This window comes from Emiliania huxleyi (genome assembly GCF_000372725.1).
Source record: "Emiliania huxleyi CCMP1516 unplaced genomic scaffold EMIHUscaffold_1, whole genome shotgun sequence".
Taxonomy (NCBI): Eukaryota; Haptophyta; order Isochrysidales; family Noelaerhabdaceae; genus Emiliania; species Emiliania huxleyi.
In genome coordinates, this window is record NW_005202428.1 from 1141170 (window position 1) to 1160943 (window position 19774).

The 19774-nt window shown below is 64.0% G+C and overlaps 3 protein-coding genes across 3 annotated transcripts; 2 read left to right on the forward strand and 1 right to left on the reverse strand.

Moving 5' to 3' along the window:
• Positions 1-1414: 1414 nt before the first annotated feature.
• EMIHUDRAFT_194166 (hypothetical protein) lies at positions 1415-3639 on the forward strand (the record flags this gene model as incomplete). Its single annotated transcript, XM_005794079.1, has 5 exons — positions 1415-1436; positions 1787-2014; positions 2105-2180; positions 3228-3413; positions 3546-3639. The coding sequence occupies 5 exons, from the start codon at positions 1415-1417 to the stop codon at positions 3637-3639; spliced, it is 606 nt and encodes a 201-aa protein (XP_005794136.1).
• Positions 3640-4881: 1242 nt separating this feature from the next.
• Positions 4882-5579, reverse strand: EMIHUDRAFT_94945 (hypothetical protein; the record flags this gene model as incomplete). The annotated part of the gene is made up of 2 exons (XM_005794080.1): positions 4882-5034; positions 5157-5579. The coding sequence occupies 2 exons, from the start codon at positions 5577-5579 to the stop codon at positions 4882-4884; spliced, it is 576 nt and encodes a 191-aa protein (XP_005794137.1).
• Positions 5580-16686: 11107 nt separating this feature from the next.
• Positions 16687-17871, forward strand: EMIHUDRAFT_447441 (hypothetical protein). The gene is made up of 4 exons (XM_005794081.1): positions 16687-17130; positions 17209-17254; positions 17503-17545; positions 17686-17871. Exons 1-4 carry the CDS (start codon positions 16698-16700, stop codon positions 17854-17856), a joined length of 693 nt encoding a protein of 230 aa, XP_005794138.1. The 5' UTR covers positions 16687-16697; the 3' UTR covers positions 17857-17871.
• Positions 17872-19774: the final 1903 nt, after the last annotated feature.

Genomic DNA, 19774 nt, shown 5'->3' on the forward strand with positions numbered 1-19774 from the left:
TCTTTCGTCCCGGACTCGCCTCTCGCCACTCTCGGATACGTTCTCTCTCAGGTGGCGAACAGGCACGCGCGGCAACACAGGACCTTGCACCCTTTCGCCCTTCTCATCACTGCCCTGGCGCCCACTGCTCGACCTTTTTGGGCAGCATCTGATTCGACAGGTCCTCTCCGTGGCCTAGGCAGCCGGTCTCGCCCTTGCCCCAGGTAAACACGGCGCCGGCGGTGACGGCGAGGCTGTGCATGGCCTCAGCCGGGACAGCAACAATGCGCTGCCCAGCGAAGGCCTCGACCTTCTTGGGCAGCGGCTGGTTCTGCTCGTCGCCGTGGCCCAACCGGCCATAGGCTCCATAGCCCCAGCTCCAGACAGCGCCGTCGGCGGTGAGGGCGAGGCTGTGCGCGGCTCCAGCCGACACAGCGACGACGCGCTGGCCAGCAAAGCCCTCGATCTTCTTCGGCAGCTGCTGCTGCTGCTGGTCGCCGTGGCCCAACATGCCACAAGCTCCCCAGCCCCAGCTCCAGACGGCGCCGTCGGCGGTGAGGGCAAGGCTGTGACTGCCTCCCACCGACACAGCGACGACGCACTGGCCAGCCAACGCCTCGATCTTCTTGGGCAGCAGCTGGTATTGCTCGTCGCCGTGGCCCAACTTGCCAAACTCTCCATTGCCCCAGCTCCAGACGGCGCCGTCGGCAGCAAGGGCGATGTTGTGGCCGCCTCCCGCCGACACAGCGACGACGCGCTGGCCAGCCAAGATCTCGACCTTCTTGGGCAGCAGCTGGTCCTGCTGGTCACCGTGGCCCAGCCTGCCGCGGCTTCCACTGCCCCAGCTCCAGACGCTGCCGCTGGCGGTGAAGGCGAGGCTGTGCGCCCATCCCACCGTCACACTCACGGCGCGCACCCAGCGTCGACGGGATGCGGGTCGGCGTGTTTAGCCGCGTCACGCCCTCGCCGTGGCCCAGCAGCCCTGGGGCGTAGGACGGCGCCGAGCCGCACGACGAGAGTCGCCCCTCGCCGTCGATGAAGACGCTGTGGTAGCGGTCTGCCGCCGCCCTTGCCGGCGGGTTGGCCTCGCAAAGCAGCGCCGAATAGCACAGCCACCGCACGGCGCAGCCCTCGCCCTCTGGCTGCGCCGGCAGCTCGAAGCCGCGCTCTCGCGCCCACAAGCGGATGCCCTCCTCCGCAAGCGAGGCGTGAAAGAGGAGCGAGACGGCCGCGACGCGAGCGATGTCGAGGGGGCTGTCGCAGCGAGAGATGGCGCGCTCGAGGAGCTCCCTGGGGAGGTCGAGAAGGCGGGCGGGCGGCGGCGTGTTTGGCGAGGGAGCGGCGGTGGCGGCGGTGGCGAGGCGACGAGCGGCGACCGGGGGTGGACATATGTGTATCGCGAGAAAAGAAATCGCGGGGTGAGTTACCAAACGAAATGGCCCCCCGGGCGCACTCCGGTGCCGCAACCATGCTCGCACCACCATACATGCGTTGCAGGAGCTGCTCTTGCCCACCAAGAGAGCACGACAATCCTTATCAGCTGGTCGGCCGCCATCGGGCCTCCCGGCCTGCTGCGGCGGCGCGGCCGGTTGAGGCCGGGCTCGGCCCGGCCCGCGACGGCTGGCCGCCGACGAGCGCGCTCTCCGCGCTGCTCGTCAACACGTCAAGCGGATGGCGGCGGTGGCGATTGCGGCGACAAAAGTTCAGTCGTAGGGAGGATCCCTACAGCGCTCAGGCGCCTGTCGTCTTTCGTCTTTTGTCGCATTTCGCACACGCGCGCGCCGCGCGACCCGCGTCGCTCCGCGAGGGCATGAGCCTTCCGCGATATTCGATCCCGCAGCCAAAAGCTGCTCGCTCGAACCGCGGCCGACTCTACCATCGCGGCTGCAGCTGTCGAGCTCTCCAGAAAACTGGTGCCTCATATGCTGCCTCCCTGCGGATGCTGCCGGCGAGCCTGGCGGTCCGCTGTACTACAAGGATGTGCTGACTCGATTCTACCTCGAATTCTTCTACCCCCTCGACTCGGAACGCGAATGTGACAGGACCATCGGATCCTTCAGCCACCAAAGCGAGATCACCCGAGAGCAGCTGAGCCTGCCTCTGGCCTCGCCTCCCTCTCCTTCAGGCATTCGTGGCATCCTATGGGTCGTCCAGAGTATCGACCTCTGGCTTGTCAGCCGCCCCACCGAGGGCACCATGAAGTACAGCGATCGCCACCTCGCTGGCCTCTCCGCAGGCCCCCCTGACCGCGTCGAACTCATCGGCGCGGGCTCTCTCGGCTACGGGACCGGCCCCAGCTTCGGCTGAGGGCGAACAAGCTGCCGAGCCCAAATCACTGTGAGAGTCGTGATTTCTTGTTGGTTTTCTAAAATCTCTCTCTCTCTCTCTGCCCACCCCCGGCCGCCATGGTGCATGGACGAGCTGTCCTCGTGTGGGCGGCGACCGAAGCGCCCTCGACTGGGGTTGTCAGCAGGGAGGAGAGGGGGTGGGCCTCCCAGGGCCCAGGCGATACCCTGATACCCTTGAGCACTTGAGCACTTGATAGGGTCGATTCCGCATGGTACGGGACCCCTCGATCGTCTCGCCCTCCCTCACTGGTGGCAGACTGGTGTGTTCATGATACCCTCCCTAATTTCGATGGAATCAACTCTACCCATTAGGCGAAACCCCCGAATCGAGGTTCGATTAAAGAAAGAAAGAAAACAGACAGCCCAAGGGAGGGATGGGAGGACGGCACGCCGCCACCACACAGGGATTTTAAGGAGAGGGGTGTGATGCGCTAGCCGTCGCCCACCCTTGGGCGTCCGCCTCTTCCTATCTCTCTTCGCAGTCTCTCGCCGATTCTCGCTGCAACCTTCATGCCACCCCGCGGTCGTCCCACTCTCGTCGTTCTCTCTCTTGTCGCTTCTTCCTCTGTCGCGTCGCTCTCCTCTGCCACCTCGTCCTGCGACGGTGCCGCCGCCTGCCGCTCCCTTGCTCTCGCTGCTCGGCGCAGCTCTGTCCTGCTCGCGGCATATTTTGGCCCCTCGAGTTTATCGAGCTTCGATTCTATCGAGGTTGATTCATCGTACTTGGAGCACTTAAACCCTCGCGGACTGGATTTCTTTCTCGCGCGTGCGCCAGTAGATGTCAGTCCCACCCCCGCGCGACGCTCCGCGTGACGCTCCGCGCGACGCTCCCCGGTACGACGCGGGAAGGAGACGCTCTCCGCCGCGGCAAGGAGGCGGCGGGCCGGCGCCGGTGTCTAGGCCGTGGCCGCGCGATGAGCGCTGGGGTGGGCCTGCGGCGCCTCAGAGGCGGGTGCCCGAGGACGACCGGGTCGCTCGCGGCCGCGGTCCTCCGAACGGCCGGCCGTGGTACGGCGAGCGGGACGAGAGGCCCGACCGGCGCTACGACGAGCGCTTTGACGAGGGCAGGCGGGAGCGGGAGCGGCGGTACGACGAGCGCGGCGCGCCCGGCCGACCGCCGCCGCCTGGGCCTCGCGTATCCGGTCCGTACGGAGGACCGGCGCATGCCGCGGAGGACGCGGCGCGGCACAGCCGCTCCTCTCACCCGCCGAGCGGCAGGGAGGAGCGGCCAGCGGGCCGCACGGGCGACCCCAGCCGCACGAGGTACTTGAATGAGAATCGTTTCAATCTCAACTCGTTTCTCCTCAAATAGGCGACCCCGGCCGCACGACGGCTGCGCTGCCGCGCCACGTCGACCTTGACTTTGGTACCGCGGCTGGCCGCGGGGCGGCGCCGACACCGCGGCGCGAGAATGGGGAGCCTCGCGCCGATTTTCGCTCTGTGATTGCAAAGGGGGCGCGAGAGCGCGCTGCGTCGCCCGCGGCGGCGCCCGCGGCGGCGGCGGCGGCGGCGGCGGCGGCGGCGGCGGCGGCGGCGAGGCCGGCGGAGCGTGCGAGGGGCGGCGACGCGACCGATCTGCTCAGCCGCGCGCAGCACGAGTACCGGAGGCGCCTCTCCGACGCGACGACACTCGACGCGCTGCCTCTGGCGCGGCTGAGCGAGCTACACGCAGCGCACCTCGCGATGCTGTCTGCGCTGCAGGACGCAGAGTGGAGGAGGTGCCAACCCGAGGGCGGCGGCTCGCCCTCGCGCGACTCGGACGAGGCCGACCACACTCCCCTCGCCGAGTGACCAGCGTCGGCGCACGCAAACTTTGCCGGACACGGGCTGCCGAGGCACAGGCAGATCACGCGCCCGGAGGTAGCGGAGCAGGCCAGGGGTACACAGTCCTGGTGGAGCGATCTGTCGCGCGCCCCCGCCGTACTGATGCACTCGACAGATTCGATTATACGTGAGATACACTCTCTCCAACACAATACACATGCGCATTCGTCTTCATATGTTTAACCGCGTATTAGAGAGACGGTCCCGCTGTAAGTCTGGCGTGCACTGGCAGGAGCCATACTCGCATAGGGGACGCGTGCTAGCTGACTGTAGCCAGCTTCCCGGCCTCCGGCGTCGACACCGGGAGCGGCTCCCGGACCATCGATGACTCGGTGGAGAGCTCTCCCGCACCGTTTTTTTGAGCGTTTAAGTAATAAGACCGTTTAAGCACGCCTTAAGGAATCGGGCGGCCCAGCAGCTCTTAAAACCGGCCGCCTAGGCCGGTTTTAAGCCGTTTAACCCGCAGGCGCCCCAGGGCCCACCACCTTTTAAGCTCCCCTCTAAGTGCTAAGACCGCCCCGTGACCCGAGATCCCGAGTCCCGACGGCGACGCCTCTGGACACGAGCGACTGGAGAGGAGGCCCTTGCGCCTGGTTCGCTGGTCCACCGCTGGGGACGGAAAGGTGCGCGAAACGAGGTCGAGCCCCCCGACCCCACGCAGCCAGTCGTGCAAGCCACGAGACACCACACGCCCTCACCGCACACCACCGCTCTCAGCTCTCATCGCTCGTCAGACGTCACCGAAATTCCGACAGGCTGAGTTCAATCGCCCGTCGCCGCCGTGCGCGGTAAACCACACGGAGAGCACGAAACGCTCGCCGCTCCGCACTGGCCGCACCTGATGAAGGTTGTCGAACCCAGACGGGAAGGCTAGCAGGCGCCCCTACCAGATGAGTGGAGAGTCATGGGGCAACTGGACGCGTCAGCGCCTTGTCCTCGCCGTGTATCTCGGATGAATCTCGGCAGCCGGAGGTGTCTCGGAGGTGTCTCGGAGGTGTCGGCCACCGCTTGCGGCTCGAGTAGCAAGTCACAGTCGGGGTCGTTGAAGGCGAAGTGGCCGCCGGCAAAGTCGGCACCCAAGGTGGTGAGGTAGAGCAGGGCCGAGACGTCGTACGCGCTCTGGTTCGCCTTGTCCACGTGCGGCGCGAAGGTCCCGTGAGCCGGATCGACGCGCCAGTCAAAGCTCCGGAGGTGGGCCGTCTCCTCCGCTGTGGCCGCGCCGGCGCTGTGCGCACCGGCGCCCGAGATCCAGCTGATCAAGCTGTTGACGGGCTCCACCGCTCCGTAGCGAGCGCGCACCCGCTCGCGCACACGCGCCCGCAGCTCGGCAAACAGCGCGAAGCCGTCATCGCCGAGCAGCGGCTGCGCCTCTTCGATGTCTGGCGGAAAGAGCCTACCGTCGCCGTCCGAGTCGGAGCAGATTAGCATCGCACGCCTCGCGGCGGCCACCGCGCGCCGGCACTCCTCTGCATTGGCAACGTCATCCTCGAGGCTGCGCCCATGGCGGGCCTCGAAGCCGACCCTCGCAGGCCTGCCGTCGGGAAGCCGCGCAATACACTCAAGCTGACGCCGCGCGAGGTCCTCTCCACTGGCGGAGGGCGCGACGGCGCAGAGTAGCCGATGTCGCGGCGGACTTGTTCCAAGCACGCCGCGCAACTGGATTCGGCTGGAGCGAGCCGTGCGAAAGCACATACGGGTATCGGAGGGCGGCGGCCGGCTGCCGCGAAGCGGCGTGGTTGCGTCAGCGTCCTGGTCGCCGATTATCGCTCGCGCAGCGGGAGTCCGCTGCAGCACTTGCCTGCCGAAAAGACTTTTCCGCCATTTGCCTGGGGACGGGACTGGCGACGGCTAGCGCATCACACTCCTCTCCTTAAAATCCCTGTGTGGTGGCGGCGTGCCGTTCTCCCATCCCTCCCTTGGCTTGTCTGTTTTCTTTCTTTCTTTCTTTTCGGGACTGGCGCGCACTGGCACTAACACAGGTACACCACCCGAAAAGAAAGCCAATTCCGGACTTGGGCCCTCGGGCCTGCGGGCGGCCTTCTCTCGAGGTCTCGAGATACAAAAAGCGGCCAACTAACGCCCGTTTTTCTTCTTCTCGTGATCCCGATTCCCGCCCGTCCGTCCGGAAACAGCTCCCGCAAACGCGAAGGGGCGACGGCCCGTGTGTGCGTCGGCTGCGGCGTTGAGCGCACATGCTGATCCCCTCTGCGGCAGGCTCGGCAAACCTGCGCCAGCGAGGAGCTGTCGCTTCCATCTTGCTTCTCTGCAGCCTCGTGACCATACTGCGACACGGCCGCGTCGCCGCGCCGAGAGTCATGGAGATGACAGAGTCGCAGTCGGCGATGGTCACACTGGCAGAGGCCGCGACAAAGGATGGTGCCACCAGGAACGTTATTGGGGCAGCGGGTTGGATCGCCAGCCAGGCTGAGGAGGAGGGAAAGCCGGCAGAGGAGGTGGCGGCGGTGTTTGAGACAGCTATTGACGCGGGCAAGGTTTTGATGGACAGAGCGAATGAGCTGTCGATGTTTTGGAAAGACAATAAGCTCCCCGTGGCGCAGGCGACCGCGGCGCGTGCCGCCGGCTCCGCGGTCATGGGATGCATGCCCCACGACGAAGCGGTGGAGGCGGGTCTCGCGATGGCCAAGTTGGCCGAGGACTTCTTCAACATGCAGCAGAAGTTTGAGAAGGACATGGACGGAACGGGGGCGGCCCGCTTCCGCTCTAGTGCGATGACGGCTATCGCCGACCAGGTTGGCATCGACGCCCTGCGTCACGGCGCCGACACGGCCACTGCGGCACAGGCCGCGAAGGTTGCCGCCCTCGCGATTGCTCTGGCACAGATCAATGGTTACGACGAGATGGCGGCTGGCAATGCTGCGGGCGAGGCGGCTTACAGTGGCAGGGCCTCAAATCACTCCACACTTCCAAACAAGGTTGCAAAGGAGGCGGGGCTCATGGCGTCGGCAGTGCTGGCGAAGTACAAGGACAGTATCCCCACGCCGGCTTGTACTTGCGCGAACTACGCGGCGGCGGAGGCGGGGAAGCAAGCCGCGAGGGCACTGGCAGCGGGAGCGCCGCTCAGCAACCAGACCAAGAAAAACATGGTCGGCGTTGCCCTCTCCACGGCCAATCTGGTCGACAACCAGCCCTGTTCGTTGGTAGAGGAGAAGACAGTGTGCCATTCGGCATATACGGTGGCCCTCAGGCTAGCGGTATCCTTCGGACCATACCCCATGGAGGCAGACGCCTCGAGCCACCTTGCAGAGATGGGGGCCGTGGCGGCCGAGACAGTCAAGGCTCTTGCGGACACTGCGCTCAGCCGTCCGAGCAAGGAGGCGGCAGGCATCGCCGCCGGCCTGGCCCGCGCGAAAAATGAGCCAGACGTCCAAGGCGAGGTGAACGCTGCGGCTGAACTCAAGGCGACCGAAATCAAGAACGAATGCGGTGGAACGGTGCAATCGCGAGGTGGCACGCTTGTGGAGCAGGCCAGCGCCTCAAAGTGCCTGGTGGACAACCCGATTGTCCTCGTCGGCCGAGCAGGGGACTATGCCAGCTGGCCCTGCGTAGTGCCTCACCTCTCCCTACCGTTTGGCCTTGGCCGCCGGTAAAAACGAGATATGTGACGCTTCTAGCCAGTCGCAGTCGTGCGACGTAGCGGGGGGGCACGTCTACGTTTACGAAACATAAGTAGTCCCGCGGCGAGGTGTGAATTTGGCCGCCCCAGGGTAGCCCCCTTCCCAATGGCTTGATTTTGCGGCGCGTCCCCACGGGAGCGTCCAAACTTTGGGCGCGAACCGTATCTCGCAACGAATCTCGCCGGCCTCACCGGCCCTCTTTGCTTCGGTCTCGACTTGAGTGCCGCTCGACTGGCCGATGAAGAGCGACCCGTACGACGCGCACTTGTCGTCCTCCCTCCTCGCCACATGACGGCCGCCCCCCGACACCAACAGTCGCGCTCCGCACGCCTTCGAGGTCAGCTGCGGCCGAGCGACGATCGGCTTGTCTCCGATCGCTGGGCGCGGTCACTCTCCGGCCATCACCCGCCTGCCGATCACCTGTCCGCCTCGCCGCGCGCGGGCCGCTCGCCTGCTCGCCACCGCCGCCGCGCGTCCCCGCGCCGCCACGCTTCCCTGCACCTGACCGCGCTCGAGCTGCGCAGGCAGACGGCGCGCTCTGACGGACAGAGCAGCGGCCGCCCAGGCGGTCGCTGCTCCGCCCCGTCCGAATCCGTCCGCCCGCGCGTGCTGCTGCCACCGCCGCCGCTCCACCCGGTGCCCGAGTGTCGTGAGAGTTGCATTGTGTATGTGTGTATGTGTCGTATGTGTGTGTGGACTTATGTCACACTTTGACGGCCTCTCTATCTATATGTACTATGATTAGTAGACCGGTACTCGGGTTTGGATGGTAGCGGGGGGGGGCCGCCGGAGGCTGGTTACTGATCAGACATTGTGCGATACAAAAAAGAGACAAATTATAGAGTAGCTTCTTGTACGTACTTGTAGGAAGATTTGAAATGTCTCCGCGTACGCACGTGTTTGAATATACCTGTCCTGTACCCAGATGCACGGCATGAAGCGAGTGCAGAAAGCCGCCGCGTGCGGCTATAGTTTATTCTTTTTGTTGAAGGAGCTCGCTCGGCTCATGGTTCGAGCTTGACTTCCACCATCTGAGCGACGAGGCAAGCTGCCGTTACGAACGACCCCGGGCGCAGCAGCAGGCATCGTCCCCGTCCCGGTGCTCGCACGAGGAGCTGGGGGGTCCGAAAACGTCCTTGGGGCAGTCGTTGTCGGTCTTGGGAAGGCTGTGCCGGGGCTGGCAGCATCAAGAGTGTCGGGAGGTTTGTATGTTGGAGGCGGTTGCATTGGGGGCAGCGAGGATGGTCGGCGTCTCATCTCACTGGCTTGCTCTTGGATCGGTGCCTTCTCCTTCTGCTCCTCTTGATCGGCGAGCTTTTTGAGCTCCATCTCCAGTTCCTCTTCGCTAATTTCGCGCGTGGCGGCGATGCCAACTTCGAGACAACCGGCGCCTTTGAGCAACCAGTCCAAGCATGGCACGGTGTGCTGGCACTCGTTGAGCGCGTTGAGGCTGCTGAGGAGGGAGATGGTGCCCGCCATAGCAAAAAGTCGTATCAGGAAGGTGCGGACGAATGGGACCCAGTTGTCATCCATCACCTATGATATGTGTCCGGGGCGCTCACGCACGCGTCATGGACGTGACGCAGCTAGCTTTCAGTCCTTCACCTCGTCAAAGTAAAAGATGACAAAGGTGGTGGCGAAGTTGAGCTGGCCCATACAAAAGTTGAAGTATTTGAGGCCGTTGCACATGGTCGTGAATATGAAGAGCGCGTCCACGATCATGTTGAGGTACAGGATGCCGCAGTGGATGGGGAAGGTCTCGAGCGTCCGTTCGTGCGCCTTGAGCACGGAGATGATGACCCAAAAGTCGGCGATGTTGTAGCAGACGTACGCCATCAGGTTCATGAGGAAGGTGCCCGATGCGGTGCCGAGGTTCAGGCAGCACAGGCACGGCAAGAGGACATTGATCGGCGGGAAGCACTCGCAGGCGCCGCCGATGATGGCAAACACCCCGCCAAAGATGGCCGCAATCGCAGCGAGGCCCAGAGAGCTGTTCCATCCCATGTGTACGAGCCTCTCGCCCTGAAAGGGTACCATTCCGCCTGCAGCGTCGCTGATCGTGTCCTGGAACATCTCGAGGTACATGTAGGGGACGACGAGCGAGATGATCCCGATGCCCAGGCCCATGTTTGTCCAGCTGACAAAGCGGGTGGTCAGCCACGGCGGCAAGCACTCGCCCGCCAGGAGCCCGCACGACGCGATGAGGGACTCGCGGCGCGCGACGACCGAGTGGATGCCATGGAGGATCAAGATGGCGCAGAAGAACGCGTAGAAGAAGAGGAGGTTGAGCTTGAGAGTCGCAACTGCCCAGTCGAGGCCGGAGTACGACATGCAGACGCCGGCGGCGAAGAAGGCCGAGTTGGCGAGGACCAGGAAGAGCAGCTTGAGCATCTGAGGAATTATCTCAAGCGCGATCATGCAAAAGACTATGTAACAGTTTATGCAGTAGAAGATGGTCAGGTTCCACTGTTCGTCCATGCTCACGTCGGCCAGCGTGGCGTAGCAAGCCCACCAGAAAATGAAAGCACAGCAGAACGCGAATATCCCCATGGTGAACTCCATCCCGCCATACTGGCAGAAGGGGAGCTGCGGCATGCGCGTCATCATCACGAGGCCGGACGTTAGCGCAAAAAGTGATCCAAGCATGACGAGTGCCCCTAGCCGGAAGGATCATAACGCTGTTAGCGAGGTGCTGCAAGACCATGAGAAAATTTCTACACCGCACGCACCCTCGATGATGGCAATCTTTGCCTTCTTGTCGGTCTCGGGCCCAAGCTTGAGCAAGCTGATCAAGCCTGCCAAGCGCGCCGGGGCGCGCGTGTTAGGCGCCGCGTTGGTGTTTTTGTGGGCTGGGGGGGGGGGGGGGTTCGCACCCCAAGTGTGGGTCGCCGCGCTTGTCGCCGCGGCGGTGTTGACCTCCCAATCGATGATGTCTCCCGGTTCTGGATCTACGCCTGCCGCCTCGTACACCTTTTCAGTGAAGTCGATCCGTGCCTCCACCGAGAGGCCCTCCAAGTAGTTCTTGTAGTCGTCCCAAGAGCTGCCGAGCTCGTTGATGTCCTGGGCCAGCTGTGTGGCGGAATAAACCGCGCCAACCTAGCGGGGGGGGGGGGGGGGGGGGGTCAGCCGAGGGATGCGTGGCTGTGTGAGCAGCTTGGGTGTGCGTGTGTGCCGAATCCATCCGCAGTGGACTAGCGCGCGAGAGAGTGCATTCCAAGCAGAGCTGCCAGGGCGCTTTGGCCGCACCGGCGCGAAAGTCGCGAGCTGTTGCAAGCCAACGCCGTACACGAGCGTACCGAAGCCAAGGATTCCGGTCAACCACGCAAGCACAATGACGGTCGCCTGGTGCGAACGGAACTGTGTGCGACGAAGATGGCGGTGGGCATATGCCCAAGCCAGCTAGCTATTCCTGCAAGCCCTCTGCAAAGAAGGTCGGCACGTACACGCCGGTCGCCTTCTTGAGAATGCCGCAGCAGACTGTTTCGCTCGTCCCACATATGCCCTTACTGGCGCAGCAATTCCACGCCGTGCACCCGTCGCACCTGCAGGACACCAACACAGCAACCGTCTCGCTGCTGCAGCTCGCACTCCGCCCGTATGCTGCGCCCAGAGGCTATGGCCGAGAGAGAAAGTGCGGTCGATACTTAGTGCCGAGGGGTTGCGTGGCATCTAGGTGGCATGCCCAGTCCCGAGACCGCATTCACCCACCTGAGAAGGGACAGTCGCCGGCTCACCGCTGGACTCAGCGCGTCGGACAAGGGCCGCTGCAACTCCGTCGCGCTTCATGAGATGGGAGTGCGTGCGTGCGTGCCATCTCATGCTCCTTCGAGGGTAGCTACATCTCGCATTCCTGGCCATTGGTGGAGCAAAGAGAAGGGCCGCAGCCTGGCCAGTGTCTCCGCAGGTCGTCACCGAGTTGGGGAGTGGGAGATCACATCACGCGAGCGTTCGCATCTAGGTTCAGACCATGCAGTGCGGGTCCCACCCGCACGTCTTCTCGCAGCAGTTCTCCTCGTAACCCTCCTCGGTGACGTATGTGTGCTTGTCGGCCCGATTATGCTGCGAACGCCCCGCCTCGGTCATCATCTTTGCGTACTCCTCCCTCTGCTTTGTGCGAGCCGCCTCGGCTAGCTTTGCCAGCTCTTTCTGCTCTTTCTCCAGCCTCGCCTGGCTGGCCTGCGCTTTGGCAGCGGACAGCGGCACGGATGGGGGCTTTGGGGGGGGCTTCGCTGTGCCGACAGCCCCGTTCGAGCCTCTTTGCATCGTCGCCATGCAGAGCAACCCAGCCGTCGGCCCGCGAAGTCGGCGACGAGTTTTGTCAGTAATAGAGGCAATCTCTTAATTGCGTCATCCCGTCCGTGAGGAAAGCGAAATCGGAGATTGAATTTCGCCACATCGGCTCGTGAAAAGCACGCACACTTCCCGGGTTGACCCGCATTGCCTTCCTTCGATCTTATTATTTTCTCTAGAGATTGCACACAGAGGACAGAGGTCCTCAGAGCGGAGTACTGTCTCACACCGTTATGTGTGTAATGCGGAGATGAAGTAACAAGATTTCAAAGGAGCGCTGCGCTGCCCTAATCAAGGCGGGCACAGGCCACTAACACACACCCTCTAACGCATCGCACTACCGACCGAGATGCGCCCCCGGCTCTACAGAAGACAGAAGAGCGGGACAGCCAGAGCAAAGACAGCCGACTGACTGGGACAGCACGCGCGTGCGAAACAGAGGAGCACGGCGCGACAATCATGCGCGACGTCCGCAGACCCCACACCGGGCAACGACATACAGCATCACGCGAAACGCGCTGCGCAGAGTAGCAACACTCAGGGAGCATGTCACAGGGCATTGGCGCAGTACTAACCACCCTGGAGAGTAAAGGACATGCAGAAGACCGGCCGGCGACAAGCAGGCAATGTAAACAGCGGCGGTAACCATGCCGCCGATAGGGTGAGGGGTGCCGCCGCAGACGAGGGGAGCAGCCGCAAGCGGCATGGGGGCGGCGGCACCCTCGCACACGCGTTAATGGGAGAAGTGAAGATACGAGCAGGGGGAGGGCAAAGATGAGCGTCGCACCCACGACGACGCAGTTCAGCAGGCTGTGATGCAATACGGCTATGACGACGAGCTCTTCCAGGCGTGGAGGGACGGCGAGATACGGCGAAAGGACTTGCCGGAGGAGGTGGTGGCTATGGCTTTGGACCTTTGCGAGAGGTGGCGAGCGGAGCAAGAGCGGTGTAGGCGCGTCCACGCGGCGCAGCGGCTCTCCCGCGACCCCGGCCCCTCTCGTAGCCGCAGCCGTAGCCGCAGCCCCAACTCTTGCCGCTCTTCCGTGCCGGGTTGTGACGAGGGGTGAGGGGACACGGATTGAAGATCCCTCACACCAAGATCGTGCAGGGCGGGGACACATGTCCCTAAATCCCATCTCGTCTCAGAGTTTGACCGTTTTATTTATTTACCTCCTATCCAAAAAGTTATTTAGTACCACCCCCCTACCGCCGCCCAGTACGTGCTCCGCAGCTGAGCCCACGCACCCCACAGCAGCTCAGGGACACAATGAGCTCGCATACAAGTGCTGGTACGCACAGCTCGACGCGTACTCGAATGCTGCCACTGTCATTCTAGCCGGCGAGCGGCGGCGTCACAGCGTCGACTCTCGCATCGCGATGAGACGCACTGCTTGCCCAGACGCGCGCCTTGGCGCGCTCCTGTGGTGCAGGAGGAAGGCCAGCGGTCGTGCTGCGCAGGTCCGGCCGTCTGGCTGAAGGGAGCAGCAGCTGGCGCTCAACAGCAGCGCTGGCGAGCAGCGCAGCCACACCACACTCCCGCCAAGACACGTGTCATTTCGCGCCAAGATTTGGCGCCAAAATGGCACTTTAGTGTCCACCTAGCCACGTGGTCGCGGCCTGAAGCTCCAAGCTTCTGGGACTGAGGTGCACACATCGAGGACTCCATTTGTGTGCGGGCGGCACCCTTCCGATCGTTCGCCGATATCCGAAACCGGGGTCGTACTAAATAACTTTTTGGATAGGAGGTAGAGGCTCTACAGCCAAACCTAGGGTGGGCGACGGATAGCGCACCACACACCTCTCCTTAAAATCCCTGTGTGGTGGCGGCGTGCCGTCCTCCCATCCCTCCCTTGGGTTGTGTGTTTTCTTTCTTTCTTTTTTTACAGCCAAACCGCCGGCAAGGCAGTGACTCAAAGAGGTCGAGCCGCGCTAAAATGGGGTGTCTCCGAGCTTTAGTGGAGCTCTGATGGACGGCCCTGACTATCCCTGACACACAGAGAGTCACTCTGACGGCACACCAACACCCTATCCAACTGCGTCATGACCAGCCTGCCGTGCGTCGCCGGTGCCGCATTCATCGCTGTGCTTCTTTAGCAGGCGGGGTGGACTGTCGACATCCTCCCTGTCGCCCCCCCCCAGCACTCCAAGGTGCCAAGAGAACAAACAGGGCACAACAAACAACAGACAAAACAGGAAGTGACATGTGAGGCTAGAGCAGCTTGCTCCTCCTCTAGCAATCTCGCCGGCCGGCGAGGCACGGACGAGACTGTGTGTGGGGTCTCTAGTGAGGTGTCTATGGACGCCCTCCTCAGAGGCTAGCTGCCTACTGCTAGCCCTATCTCGCACTCACGGGCAGTGACAATTCAATGGGTGAGTGTTTGCGAGCAGAGGTGCGTGGACTAAATCTAGGCCGCACGTCGTGGCACTATGACGAGGTTAGACGTGCGGCCGCAGCGCGCCCGCCGCAGGCTCGGCGGTGCGCGCGTGGTAGCGAGAAAGTTGCGGGTGGAGCCATGCCCGACTTTTCGAAGGTGAGGCCTCTGCGACGAGTGCCAGCCGCGCTGCGGAGCCACGGTGCCACGCCCTTCGAGCCGCGTCCCGTCGGCACTGTCCCTGAGTGTGTCCCGCCTTGGCGGCACACACTCTCGACGAGGACAGTCCGGCCTACGGGAACGTGTCGCGCGCCGGCGACGGTTGCGGCTTGGTGGCTCGAGTACGAAGCGAAGATGGCACGACCACCGCCCTGTATCGCAGACCGGGCAAGGAGGGGCCTGCTCCCGTTCCGCGAGGAACAGAAGGTCTCCCCCCCTCCCCCGGCCTGAGCAGCGACGGGTGGACGGCAGCCCCTTGAGTCGAGGGCGGCGCGACCATTGCTCTGCTCCAAAGACCAGAGGCCGAGGTCAGTGCAGATGGTCTCGCCGCCCCGCTCCACGCCGCCCGCCGCCGCGCCGCGCCGCCGCCCGATGATTATTAATTCATTATTAATTAATTAATAAGTAATTATACCACCCACCGCCGCGCCGCCCCGCCCTGCGTCGCCCGCTGCCTCGCCGCGCCGCCGCCTCGCGCCGCCCGCCGCCGCGCCGCGCCGCCGCCCGATGAGTAATAATTAATAATTAATACTCGATCATTAATAATGTGTGTGTTTGTTTGTGTGTGTCTGTGTTTGCGCGATGGCAGGGAAGGGCAGGGCAGCCGCGAGCGGCAAGTGGCGTCGGCGACGCGGCGAGGACACGATGGTGAAGCCCACAGCGCAGCGTGCGCGGCAGCAGCCCCGCCGGCGGCCCCACGCCGCATATCAGCGGCGCTCTGATTGAGTCAGGCTGCACTGCACAGCCTGCTGAGCACGCTCCCGACGAGCGGCGCGCCCCGCGGGCCCGCCGCAGGCGACGCGGGCGGCGAGCCGGCGCGTGTGTCGTAGGCGTAGGCAGCGCTGGCGAAGCGAGGCGGCCGGCGCCGGCCACCGGAGGCGGTTGCAGCGAGAGAAGCGAGGCAGAAGATGCTGTTGAAAGGGTGGGGAGCAGCCTGCCGTCGAGCGGCGCGCCGCGCAAGCCCGCTGCCGTGGCCGCAGACATGGAAGACAAGCTTCCTGGCGTCTATGCCAAGCGCTCACAAGCCAAAAGGCACCTCGCAGCGCGCGACACGTGACCGAAGCGGCACGCCTCGGCGCCGCGAGAGCAGCCGGTCCACGTCGGCATCAAGCGCGCGGCCGCCGGGCCCCTCCGAACCGACAGGGGCGCCGCGGCAGTAGAGAGCACTCCAGCCGTCACAGGAGCCTTCGCCAACTAAAAAACAAAAGCACCGATGCCGACTTAGTGTGGGGAGGGTCGGTGAGCACTCACTCACTAGGCGGCGCCGCAGGGCTGGGGCACTGGCCACGGCCTCGCCGACCACTAGAAGGCGGCCCACCCACTACGCGCACTATCTTAGTGCGCGGGGTGGCAGGAGGCACTCACCCACTAGCCCGCTCGCCGGCGGCCCACTCACTACGCGCACTATCTTAGTGCGCGGGGTGGCAGGAGGCACTCACCCACTAGCCCGCTCGCCGGCGGCCCACTCACTACGCGCACTAACTTAGTGCGCGTGGTAGCCGAGCCCACCTCTCCGTCCGCCGGCGAAGGGCACTGCGAGCGGCCCGCTGGACCACTCCCCCCCGGCCGGCCGGAGGCACTCACTTCCGCACACTAAGTTAGTGCGCGTAGTAGCCGAGCCCGCCTCCGTCCGCCGGCGAAGGGCACTACGAGTGGCCCGCCGGACCACTCCCCTCGCGGCCGGCCGGAGGCACTCACTTCCGCACACTAAGTTAGTGCGCGTAGTGTCCCGGCCTCCGACCACGACTCCCGGGGGAGCACTTCACCACTTGATCCGCCACGGCGCACCACTAGCCCTCGTCCAGCTCACAGACTAACTTGCGCCGACTTAGTTCCCCGCAGGGCCCGGGACCACTCACTCACTGCGGCATCAGTGCTCTTCACACGACCTGGCGAAGGCTCCTGGCCGTCATACCGTTTTTCTGTGCGGGTAGAGATGATAGGTATTTCACGTAAAAGAAAGAAGAAAGTGGGGATCCCTTGACGCGCCAGCAACCAACACGATCTTCTCGCTCTCCGAAGGCCACACGATGAGCCGGTCCATGCGCCTCGCCATCCGACCCTTCGGCGTCCTCGGCACGCGGCTCACGGCGATCGGTGCCGTGAAGAAGGTCGGGCAGGCTCCGGTCCCCGGCTTTCCAATCGTCGACCCGGCTGGGCTCCCCTTCATCCGGAACGGGCCGAGAGGCGCCAGTGGCGCATCGGGCGAGATCTACCGCTGGCTGGGAATCGCGGACGAGGAGAGCTTCCCCACGCCGGTGCGCGAGGCGATCACAGCGCCACTGCAAGCAGCGCTGCAGTACTATGGGCTGCACGGCTGCATCCACGTCGCCGGCCCGGACTTCAACGGCCGCGGCTGCTCGCGGGAGGAGGCGCTCGGCGAGCTAACGGCGGCGTACGGCGCCGTTCTCCGCACCTTCGCCGGCGCGCGGCTGGGTGGGCTGAGGCTGCTGCCCATCAGCGGTGCGTGTTGCAGCCTTGGTGCACCGCTGCCGCTGCAGCACCGATCCCCACCCACACACGCTCGAAATGTCCGTGCAGGCGGTCTCTTTGCCGGGCCGTTCGCGCCGGAACTGCCCGACCTGACGTGCGTGAGAGACATTTCCGAGACGCTGCCTTGACGCGACACGTGTACCCAGCCATCCTAATAGAGCGCCTCCTCAGTACCCCCCGCAGCGTCGCCGCCGTCGCCGCCGCCGCCTCCGTCACCACCACCACCGCCGTCACCCTCGCCGTCACCCCCGCCGCCGTCGCCGCTTCCACACCCTCTCTCACCGCCAATCGGCATCCGCTACCGTCACCAGCCCCTCCTCCGCCTCTTTCTTTCTCTCTCAGATGCGCCGCGCTGCGGGGAGCCTTTGACGCCTTGCCTGACCCGGTGTGTGCTCACCCACGCGCACCGGGCCTTGCACTAATGCCCTGCCAAGCTCCTGCCTAACTTGGGTGGGGAGATCGCCTGGCCCACCTTGTGCGCGTGGAGACGTCTCGCATTGCCGTGCCTCGTGCCTGCCCGACCAGGCGCAGCACACGGTCTCCGTGTCGCGGCTCGAGATGTGCATCTTCGCGGAGAGCGAGTACGAGGCCTACGCCGCGGCCTTTGAGGGGGAGACGCGCCGGTCGCAGCAGTTCGCAGACTCGCTGGGCATGGGCAGCACTCCGGTTCAGCCGTGGCAGACGGGCCGCGAATAAATGTAAAACAGGTCATGATAGCGATACAGGAATACCATTTTAACATATATTTCGAAACCCGCCCGGCTGGGTGTCAGTCGTCGTGGTCCGCACAGCGAAACGCATTGCGACTCCACTCCACACCGCTTCCGCTGTGCGTGGGCGCTGGGCAGGGGCCAGGGCTTCAGCGCGTTCAGGGAAGCAGCCCTGCAGAGACGCACAGCGCACACGTACAAGCAAGGGTATACAAACAAAAGGGTTTTGCGGACATCTCGTTCCTTTCGTGCCCAGTCTTTCCCAAGCCAGAACGCCCTGTCTGGTGCCGGGCGTTCCGGGGATGCCCTGCGCGCGGATCTCGTGGCTCTACTCACGCCGATTGCACCCCGCCATCCCGACAAAGGCAGGGCTCGCGCGGGAGCACGGGAAGAGGTGCGGGTGCTTCATGCCGCATGAGACGCCCTCATCGCCAGAGCGCAATGGCTCGCACTCGGATTGGCGCAGCCAGACGAGCTCGTGCCGCCGCTCTCCCTTGTAGTAGTCGCGATTGTCGACGACCTGGAGCGTAAGCTAAAAGTACGTACAACTCGGCCCGGCCGTACAATGATTGGCCCCAGAGCTGCTCTCGAAAATGTGCGAGCTGGTCAAGCAGGTCAGCACGGCAGAATGCGTGGTAGGAAGCACTTTTGGCTGCGTGGCTAACGCCGCTTTATCGGGGCCGCAAGTGTGGGTCACTGGCGGCTGCCGTGGGACTTTCCGTGTGTCAGGCAGCACGGTCATCGGCTGCTCCCAAAGGCAGCATAACAGATTCCTGTTCAGTCCGAGAGGGATTCATCGCTGTGCTGGACATCCTGCAACCGACAAACAATCAGTCGGATCGAAGGTCGCAGTCTGGGCGGCGCAGATGCTTTCGAAGCTCTCGCTGGCTTCGCTCCCCGACAATCGCATGATGCGCAGTGTGTTCAACTACTCGGACAAAGACACAACCCGCAATCATCACCGTGGCCAGGGTGGTGTCGGCAGCATCGGTAATATGAGCGACTCCTCAGGCACGTGCAAGGTGAGGCCTGCCGCTCGACTCTGCTGCGACTCCACCTCCCAGCGACGGCCATTTGGGTTGCGCTGCCAATGCGACGAGCGCTTCAGCACGCTGCAGCCGCGCGCCACGACGAAGGTAGCCGGGTCCACCATGCACTTCGAGGTCGGCTACATCAACTACTTCAACAGCTCCAACGTTCGTTCCGGCGCAAAGTGGTACGCGTTGCAAACCCGCCGCATGCTACGGTCCATTGCGAGCCTTCGCCTCTCTGGCTACGCCTCTCTCGTCCATGTCGTCCTCGGCGGCGAGAGGGTAGCAGAGTGGGAGGATGCGCACGCCTGCGATCCGAAAGTGGTCGTGCATCGCACCGCCTCCTCCGCATTCCTGCGCCCCTCCTGGTCGTCGCCTTTTCACCGTGCGAGTTTCGAGAAGGTCTGGATCTTGCACCTCTCCGCCCAGCTGGAGAAGCCGCTGCTCTTCCTCGACAATGACGTGGTCGTTTTCCGGCCGCTGGATGAACTACGTCACGCCAGGCCCCCGGCATACGTCGTCAAGCCGAGAGAAGGGATCAACTCGGGCGTGATGCTCCTGAGGGAGACACCGGAGACGCTCGCGCGTCGGTTAGACGCGTACTCGATCGTCGAGGGCGGCGGTGACCGTGGCGAGCAGCGACTGGTCAATGTGTTTCACCAGGCGAGCGAGTTCTTTGAGCTCCCGGCAGCTTACAATACCTACACGTCTGACGTCGATACTGCCGTGCCCCGGTGGTGGGACCAGATTGTGCTCTGGCACAAGCCAACGGAGAAGGGCCACCTCATGGGTGAGGCTCGCGCGTATGTCAACTCGCACTTGAAGCGGGTGGAAGCCGAGGCGGCACGAAGCAGCCCTTTTTGTTCCCGGCCG